Source organism: Trachymyrmex septentrionalis, unplaced genomic scaffold (genome assembly GCF_001594115.1).
Source record: "Trachymyrmex septentrionalis isolate Tsep2-gDNA-1 unplaced genomic scaffold, Tsep1.0 scaffold66, whole genome shotgun sequence".
NCBI lineage: Eukaryota > Metazoa > Arthropoda > Insecta > Hymenoptera > Formicidae > Trachymyrmex > Trachymyrmex septentrionalis.
Window position 1 is genome coordinate 1,577,984 of NW_017305843.1, and position 10,017 is coordinate 1,588,000.

At 32.7% G+C, this 10,017-nt stretch overlaps 1 protein-coding gene across 1 annotated transcript in view; it reads left to right on the forward strand.

The window, feature by feature from the left end:
* Positions 1 to 10,017, forward strand: part of LOC108753200 (ATP-binding cassette sub-family A member 5-like) — a 26,818-nt gene that overhangs the window by 13,963 nt on the left and 2,838 nt on the right. Inside the window, exons 10-23 of the mRNA XM_018494590.1 lie at positions 345 to 495; positions 897 to 970; positions 1,383 to 1,835; positions 2,004 to 2,353; positions 2,748 to 3,154; positions 3,301 to 3,558; positions 3,964 to 4,228; positions 4,635 to 4,809; positions 5,129 to 5,465; positions 5,816 to 6,093; positions 6,662 to 6,811; positions 8,865 to 9,226; positions 9,572 to 9,784; positions 10,012 to 10,017. The exon at positions 10,012 to 10,017 is cut by the window's right edge and continues 344 nt beyond it. Coding sequence (XP_018350092.1) covers positions 345 to 495; positions 897 to 970; positions 1,383 to 1,835; positions 2,004 to 2,353; positions 2,748 to 3,154; positions 3,301 to 3,558; positions 3,964 to 4,228; positions 4,635 to 4,809; positions 5,129 to 5,465; positions 5,816 to 6,093; positions 6,662 to 6,811; positions 8,865 to 9,226; positions 9,572 to 9,784; positions 10,012 to 10,017 — 3,479 coding nt within the window. The remainder of the gene's footprint in view (positions 1 to 344; positions 496 to 896; positions 971 to 1,382; positions 1,836 to 2,003; positions 2,354 to 2,747; positions 3,155 to 3,300; positions 3,559 to 3,963; positions 4,229 to 4,634; positions 4,810 to 5,128; positions 5,466 to 5,815; positions 6,094 to 6,661; positions 6,812 to 8,864; positions 9,227 to 9,571; positions 9,785 to 10,011) is intronic.

Here is a 10,017-nt window from a genome sequence, read left to right on the forward strand (position 1 = left end):
AAAAGATTATAAAAAATGTAATTTTTATCATTTTTTGAAAGCAATTAAACAATTTCTTTTGTACTATTAACAAAATATTTTACTTATCCAGTAAACAAGAACCGTTTTGAAACATTTATTGCTTACTGGGTAATAAATGATTAAACAAGGAGAGATTTGCAGATATTTTCATAATTGACAATGTGGATTTCTTATACAGCCTTGTTAAACGTATATAAATATATAATTGCTATGTAACATATACGTAAATACATATGTACATGTACGTTTATATTATATGGCAATTACATTTGGTATTTGTGCTGGGTCATGTATTTTAAAAAGCTTGGCACTGTGTTGTCTAGTCTCTGGTATTGGATCTGCAAGGTGAAGGAGTAAATTTCGACAATCTCTGGTCTGGCCCAGGAATACCTTTCGGTGGCAGTCTCATCATGATGACTTTGGATATCTTTTTGTACGGCTATCTGGCCTACTATCTCGACTCTGTAATTCCAAGTATGTTTCTTTTTTATCACAATACAAAAAATTGTTTAGAAATATTCAAATTTTGTTTTAAGTTAAGGGAATGCGAAAATACTCTTAAGATAGCTTTTCAGCTGATGCTCGACGCTCATTTTTAGTGTCGGAACAGATCACGTGATAAAAATTGATATCAAGCGTCGATTTCGATTACATGACCTATTTTGACGCTAAAAATGAGTGTCGAGCGTCAGCGTGAAAAAGCACCTTTACATTTAAATAATTCTTAGCAACAATTTATTTGCGGCGTCATGATGCGCTGCAATTATCTTATATATTAAAATATATATATATACAATATATACACACATATGTTTATGATAAATTATCATATATGATAAACCTAGATAAAATTTAATATAAAAATCAATTTCTAGGTGAGCATGGAACAAAGAGGCCACCTTGGTTTTGCTTTTTACCTGGATTTTGGTGTCAAAAAAAGGTTCAAAGGGTAAGTTCTTAAGTGTATGTAACAAAAATATAAATAAAATTATAAATCTTTCATTGAAATATATTATATATATATGTATAAATATATTATACATACACACATATTAAATAACTATATATTTTTTTAAATTACTGAGATGGACTTTCTATTAATATACGTGGACTAATTGAGATATTTTGAAGTAACATAAAAATTTGAGTTTTATAAAAACGTGTAAAAATTATTCTGAATTATTTTAAATTATTTAAAAGTTTTGTGTGTCAATCTTTTCTCTTTTAATAATAAAAATGATAATAATAATAATAATTTTATTAACTGCAATGGTTAATGAGTAAAAGTATATAATAAGGATATTATTTGTTAATGAGTTATAGGAGTGTTACAATTGTCGTTTTCATAGAAATATTTACAGGTGCCATCGTCAAACGGTGAATCAAACTCGTTTATTCCGGGCGAGGAGGCGAATCGCGACGTGGAGCCGGTGGTGCGCGAGATGAAGGGCCGCGAAGCGATCAGGATAGCTGACCTTTACAAATCGTTCCACAAGTGCAGACAACCAGAGATTAAGGCGGTGAATGGCATCAATCTGACTATTTACGAAGGTCAAATCACTGCCATTCTCGGTCATAACGGCGCCGGCAAGACGACACTCTTCAACATCCTTACAGGCCTGACTTCACCTACATCTGGCACCGCTCTAATATTCGGTTATGATGTGCGCGATTCTAACGACATGCGAGCAATACGCAGCATGACCGGAGTCTGTCCGCAACACGATATCCTTTTCGATCTACTGACGCCGCGCGAGCACCTCGAGTTCTTCGCCGCGGTGCGTGGCATTCCACGCTCGATGATACGACATGAGGTACCTAAAGAATAAAATTATTTATACGCGTATATTCTATTATATTTATATTATACTGATTTATATATTACTTTGTATAATAGTTTGTATTAATAATGAATCTCGATATTTTTATTTATTTAAAATAGAATAAAAATTGATAAAGATTGACATATTTGATTTCTCCAGGTGAAGAAAACCCTGAAAGACATTGATTTAGTCGAAAAAGCGGATACTTTCGCACGATATCTAAGTGGTGGACAGAAGAGAAAACTATCTGTGGGAATCGCGATCATCGGCGATCCCAAAATTATTATCCTTGACGAGCCTACCGCCGGGGTGGATCCTTATTCGAGAAGACAGTTGTGGTCTCTTCTCCAGTCGAGGCGACACGGAAAAGTGATTCTATTGACAACTCACTTTATGGACGAGGCGGATATACTCGCCGACAGGAAAGCAGTAATCAGCAAGGGAAAGCTCAGATGTTGTGGCAGTTCTCTGTTTTTAAAGAACAAATTCGGCATTGGATACCATTTAACGTATGAATGCCACTATTATAGTATTTATTCTTGCATTACATTGACAGGAAACTCATTAAAATTTTATAAAATAAAATATTTTTATAAAAGCTCTTAAATTTTGAATTTTGAATTAAGAATTTTTATTGAAAGAAAAACTTATAGAAAAGGAATTTTCTTGTTTTACAATTATATTTATTTTAACTAATTTGACGTAGAAATCATTTGATTTTTTATTTACTATTTTATTTACTATTTTATTACAAAGCATGAGATAGTACAAAAATTCGGTGTTGTATTTTATCAGAGCTTATATCAATAAGAATAAGGAATTGCAAAGTGTGTATAGTTTTTCGTCAAAAATAAAATAATTTCGAACATTTAATGAATATTATATTTTGCAATTATTTTGCAGATTAGTCCTGGAGGGTAATGCCAGAGAACATGCTATCAGCCGGTTAGTAACATCACATGTGAGCAAAGCGGAGAAGGCAAGACGTCACGGTCGGGAATTGAGCTTTATTCTACCTCACAATTCTGTGGAAAATTTTGCACCCCTTTTCTCCGCCATCGAGCACGAGATCAAGACTCGTTCGAGCAGGCTTGGCATCAGCAGCTATGGTGTGTCGATGACTACTCTGGAAGAGGTATTTTTGCATCTGGAAAAGGACGAAGAGACCGAGTGCACAATGGACAACTTATCGAAGAAGATGGTGCGTAATCGCGCGCTCAGCCGATCACTTTCATTGCAGTCCAAGAGCACGTCGTATCAGAGCTTGCAGAACGAGGGAGTAATCGTACAGGGCGACAGTCAAGGGAAGGGTACGTGGGTCATCTCTTCTCTCGTTTTTTTCCTAAAATAAATATACTTTTTTATTAATTATCTATAAGTTATTAATTAATATTAAATATCTATTTGTATATATTGTTTAATCATTAGTTAGTGATATTATGGAATTATTTTATAGTCAACGATTTGCCGGACGGCATCCATAATGATCGAAATCCACCTGTGCTTGGCCTCGGCCTAGATGCCATCAAGATTCGGCCTAACTTCTTTCAAATACTCTATGCCATGTTACGTATAAGAGTACTCAGACTCTTCAGGAACCTCCAACTGCTATACTTCACAATCGTGACGCCACTGGCTCTGGTAGCACTTGGTCTCTATTTGAACAGCATCCGAACGGTTGATGTCAAGATGGAGTCGCTAAAACTCGATAGTCGTAAGTGATTAAAATTATGCAAAATAGAAAATATTTTAGTTTCTTTTTTATTTACATTCAATTAATTTTTTTAAATTTTCAAATGGTAGATTTACAAATCAGCTCTATAAAGAACAATATTTCTATTGTTTTAATTGAGATGATATTTTATAATAAAAATATTTTTATAAAAATATAGAATTTTATTATATATTCAAGTACGTGTCCATAAATTCACGAATATATAAGATATTATATTTTAATTAAAGATTATTGTCGCGAATTAATTAGGTTCATGAATTTATGGACAAATTACGTAAAAAATTTAATTTATAGAATTATATAATATTTTAATATTGTTTTAATATAAAATAGTTACTATTTTTGAAAAATCAAGTTAATTACGGCATGCTTTCCATTTTTTAGATACATACAACGAAACCAAGATCCTCTACTTAAATAATACTGACCACGACATTACCAAGTTGATAGACAGTATAACTCAAGATACGAAGCACATTGAAGAATACGATGGCAATTTCGCGAATTTACTGAATATCGCGCCACATATAGCCGCCTTCAACATTAATGATTATAATCTACCGCGACTCAACCTGACCGTCACATACAACGATACAATGCAACATTCCCTTCCGATATTGATAAACATTCTTTCGAACGCTTATTATAGGTGAGTTTATCATGTGGAAAAAATAAAAATAATTAGTTTAGTTGAAATATTTAAAATATAAATTCCTTAAAAATAAAAGAGACTCAATATGTTACATTTTGTCTACATTTGATGCTATTAGTGCTTCGAAGCATTTTTTTATTGGTCGATTGATAAAATTTTTTCTTTCAATTGGTTCAAATACTTTAAAGCATTTATAGCATCAAGTGGGCTGTACCCTCTTTATAAAATATTTAAAAAAATATGAAGTCGTAAAGAAATTAACATTGTAGGATAGTAGAAACTATAAATGAATTTCTTGGAACATTTTTAACTTAAACAAACAAAAGAGATTGTAGTTTAGTTAGATGATAAGTATGCGCCCCAAGTTGAGTAATATTTTTATGAATTATAAATTTTTATTTAGATTGATCTCGGGTAAGAATGAAGCTATGCCGATCGAAGTCCATACACACCCTTTCCAGCAAACGTCGCAACCCCAACAGTTCAATATCGGCGCAGCTAGCTGTGCTATCTTTCTCGGCATGGTTTTCATAATATTGCCGATTACTTTAGCAGTGGATATGGTTAACGATCGCGAGGTAAGGGCTTTGTTCTTAAATTTTATACCTCATTATATGGATTACAATATTTAACATTAAACATATAATATATCTTAATAATATTTATTTAGCTAAAACAAAAAATCTATTAATGTTAAAAGTCTCTCTCCAATTTTATTTAAAATTAAAAGAACTGCAAAGTTTCTTTTATCGATTTTAAGCAAAGTGGATATTTTAGATTTTAGTTCTCTTATATATTATACGTACATTTGTTTCTAGATTTAGTAAACATAAAATTAAAATTAAATGTAATGGTTTTTTTCAGAGGTTTTGTATACAATATAAAAATATTTTTCAGATCAAAGCGAAGAATCAGCTTCGCGTGAATGGCCTGTCGTTCTCCACGTACTTTTTTAGCTACTTCATTGTGCTAGTCGGCCTGATGATTTTCATCTGCCTGTGCATCCTCGGCATCATATTCCTCTTCGATGTGCCTTCGCTACGGGAAATACCGGCCATTATCACCCTCGGCATTCTTATCATGTTCTACTGTCCATCATCTATCGTCTTCTCTACATGTCTCAGTTACATCTTCGATAAAGTGGATTCCGCGCAAAGCATGTTGCCGAACATCGCGACCTTCGTCGGGTTGCTACCGTTCATCCTTGTTATGATTCTTGATATGCAAGGACTCGGTAAATAGTAAAACCAATGTACTGAAATCATCTCATCATTTTTTTTTCAGTGAAACGGTAATGAAAAGCCATCTTCCTCACAAGCTTTTTTATTTTAAAGTCTAATTCGCAATGTTAGTCATGGAATAAAACTATTTATATCTTTTTCTTTTGTTGAAAAGCTGTAAGCTTTAGCTATAAGCCTTTGATTTTGAATGTTAAATCCTAACTTGCAGCCTTGTCGATTTGCCGAACTATTTATATATTTTTTTCTCTTATCTCTGAAATTATAAGCTTTATAACTATTTTTTCTAATACATTTATCAAAATTGATGTCATCAAAATTACCTATTACGTATTTGTTGCTCAAGGTGGAACAGCTTCGTTCGCGTTGCACGTGGCCTTTTCCCTATTGAACAGCATGTACGTACCGTATGCGGCGGTGTACTACGTGGACCGCGTACATTTGATGTGCTCCATCAATGCTGCCTGTCACTATCTCGCCATGTCTGATTACCTCACTATGGAGATTATATTGCTGGCTTTTGGTGCGCTGCTACAATGTCCGGTTTGGTTTATAGTACTACTCATACTGGACATCAACAAAAGCGGCGGCAATGTCAGCGATGTGTTTAAACACTACTTTCTGGTTAGCGCAAATTTAACGTTTTATCACTTAAAATTTGTATTACTATTCGTATCTATTTTTTCTTTATATACATACAGACATATATTTTAAAGTTACATAGTATTGTTTTATATTCATATTTATATCTTGCGATACGATTCAAATCATTTGATTTATAGAAAGAAAAATGTTAAATTCTTTATTTTTTAAATTTAGTTTCTTTATAAATAATTTTCTTTCTTTTCCTAATTTACTTATAAATTTCTTCATTTAATTATAATTTAAAAATAAAAATAATTTATGTTATTGAGAAAACTCAATATAATCTTGCACGATAAATATACGTATGTATAAATATAAATATACGTATGTATAAATGTAGCTACATTTTTGTTTCTAAATAGTATCATTTTTTGCCTATTTAATAAATAAATATCGTAGATAAACAATTTTTGTATATAATTTAAAATACATATTCCAGTCATATTTATGAGTGAACAGCAAATTTTTAATTAAATCTGTTAAAAGCATATTAAACATATCTTTGAAATGTATTTTTGTAATAAGATGAGGTCTTTTCTTTTTACAGCATGATGGCAATTCCATTCCTGAGGAAATTATGGAAAATTCGGATATTGGCGAACACGAAGATACGGATGTGAAGAACGAGCGACAAAAGGTTTTCAATTTTGTCGTTTCACCGGCCCTCGGTCAAGAACCGCCCCTAGTATTGCTTCAAGTAGGTCAAATATAAATTGAGTACATCAAACTGTCCAACACTATTTTGCAATATAAATGTAAATAATCATCCGACGTATCTTTGTTTGCTGAACACGAATTCGTTGACAAAATTTGACTAACATATGACAATTTTGAGAAAAATGGCGTCAAAAAGTGACCATTTTAAAAATTTCATGATATTACAGCAGCATTACCTAATTTATAAATAAATTTTATTAATGCTCCGCGAAAGCATCAATTTTTAGTTTTAAAATGCATTTTAGTTTGTTTCGGTATTCTGGAAAAGGATTTCCACATCTGTAAAAATAATATATTAGGTCAATCGGAAAGTTCTGTCCATTTTTTTGCATAAAGTATATATTTTATTTAGAAACAAAATGTAAAAGTACTTTAATCAAAATATTGTTCATCATTAGCGATGACTTTTTTTCATCTTTCGGGCAACAAGCAAATTCCGCGGCGAAAGAATATCTCTTTGAAGGCTATTCAGTTAGAGACTCATTATTCTTCGATGTCTTCATAAGAATTGAAGCGTTCCTCAGCAAGTGCGTGTGCCATCGACCGAAATAAGTGGTAATCGGAAGAGGCACAATCTGGTGAATAGGTCACATGGGGTAGCACTTTCCAGCAAAGTTTCTAACGTTTCCTTGACAAGTTTTGTGACGTGAGGCCGAGTGTTGTCATGAAGCAAAATCACTTTATACTATCTCGTTTCATATTCTGATCGTTTTTCGTGCAATATTCGACTTAAATGGATAATTTATTCTCGGTAGAGATCTCTTGTGACTGTTTGACCAGATTTCAACAGTTCATGGTACACTACACTCTTCTGATCCCACCAAATACAGAGCATTGCCTTATTTCCGTGGATATTTCGCTTTGGCGTCGATGTTGAGGATTAGCCGGGGTCGCAAATGGTTTTTTGACATTTGGGGTTGTCAAAATAAATCCATTTTTCATCCCCAGTGATGATACGAAGGACAAAAACCTCTTTCTTTATTGTCTAGCAAGCAGAATTTCGCAGATGGTTTTTCACCTTTCAATGTCTCTTAGCATCAATTCATATGAGACTCATTTTCCTTCCTTGTAGTCAAACGATTGGAAATAACAGATTAAACACAATTTAATGTTTCTGCAAGTTGTTTTTGCGTTTGACATGGGTCTTCATCCACCAATGCCTGCACTTCTTCGTCTTCGAATGCTCTTGACCGTCCAGAACGCTCTTTGTCCTCCACATCAAAATCACCACTTTTAAAGCATTGAAACCAATCTCTGTCTGTTTTATCGGAAGGAGCACTATTACCATAAAGCATTCGATGAACTTCAGCTGCAGTTTTCTTCCATTTGAAGCAAAAGATTAACACTTCGTGCAACACTTATTTAGCTCAAATTTCGACATTTTCGATGCAGTAAGAAGCAATGTTACTGTTGCCACCGACGAGATACTATTAAAGATCATCAATCCTGGGCAAATTTTTGGCGGTATAAAAAGGGCCCCAAGGACCAGGAAATAATTGAAGAAGGCTGACAATTGATATAAATTTGCTATTATTAAATATTTGGCTCATACATTATTAAATTCATGATTTTTTATTACATAAATGTTCCATAAATAAATATACATACAAAGCTATAATATCCTATACATTGCAGAAAAATTATAACTTTTTCTCTGCAGATAATCTCCTCTCTGTTGATCAAATTTTGATGATAACACTGAAATCACAATTTTAAAGAAAAATCGAATATTATTGAGTCATAAATGCATAAATACGTCTATCGTATTTCCTTACGGCTGTCTTAATTAATAATATCTCGTCGGTGATCTGATACATATACGATATCATTCTACGAAAATTATTGTATTTAATCGGTAAAAAAAAAAAACAATTTTGGGATTCTCATAATAACAAAATATTTATTACAAAATTAATTACACAAACACAGTTTGTTTTAATTTAAAGTAATTTTTGTAACACAAATATTCAAATTAATTTTTTTTACTGGAATGAAAAGTTATTCTATCTCACATGTCATAAAATTCATGATAGAATCTGCGAAAAGAATATCGACAAAAAGAGTCAGGATCATCCTGCTGTTCAAAGCGTGAGGATGAGCGGAAGGTTGCTGTACGAAACCTCTCGTTAGCGTTAGAACCAGGTGAGGTTCTGGGCCTATTAGGTCATAACGGCGCCGGCAAGACCACAGCAATGAAGATCATCATCGCTGAGGAGGCACCAACGAAGGGCAGGGTGCAAATTAGCGGTCATAACATTAACACCCACATGACAGAAGCTTTCCGGCAGATGGGCTATTGTCCCCAGCACGACGCTCAATGGAAGAATATCACTGTAAGAGAACATCTGGAATGCTACGCCGCGATTCGCGGTGTTCCATGGAGCGAAGTCGACAGGTGCGATCTTTCAATATTCATCTAATAAAATATAATTAATTTTTTAGGGATATAATAGTTAACTTATATAAACAATTGAATTATTATAGAATTTGAAAAAGTCTATTTGATACTTAAAAACTAAAGTTCTACTGCAGCGTCAAAAATTACTGTAGCATTATAATTAAGTATTTCTTTTGCATATGGCAATCTAGTTTTCTGATGTATAAGTTAACATAACAAATTTACTTTTTTAAAAAAAGTTAAAAAAACGTCCACTTGGCGAGAGACACTATCGTCTCTTGATATATATTAGCATTTCCAATATAATTGATACAATATTATTTTTTAATTATTATGTTGCAGAATCGTGGATCAGTATTTAACCGGTCTGCAGATTCACGAACATGCTGATAAGCAGAGCCAAGAATGTTCCGGTGGAACTAAAAGAAAACTTAGCTTTGCGATGGCAATGGTCAGTGGACCCAAGGTGATTCTTATGGATGAACCAAGCACGGGTATGGATCCCAGATCAAAGAGATTTCTATGGGATACGATTCTCGCTAGTTTCCAGGTAAAGTATACTACAATTTCAAACTATTTTTTCCTTATTCAATAGATTTTTCAAATAATATATATTTTTTTAAATTCCCATATATTAACTAGATAAAAAAAGAAGTATAATCAGTACAAATAAATATAGAATATAGGTATAACAAATATAGAAGAATAAATAATAAAATAATACTTAATAGCAATATAATTATCAGAATATACAGCAATCAATTCACATGAAAAGATTAAAGATGTTC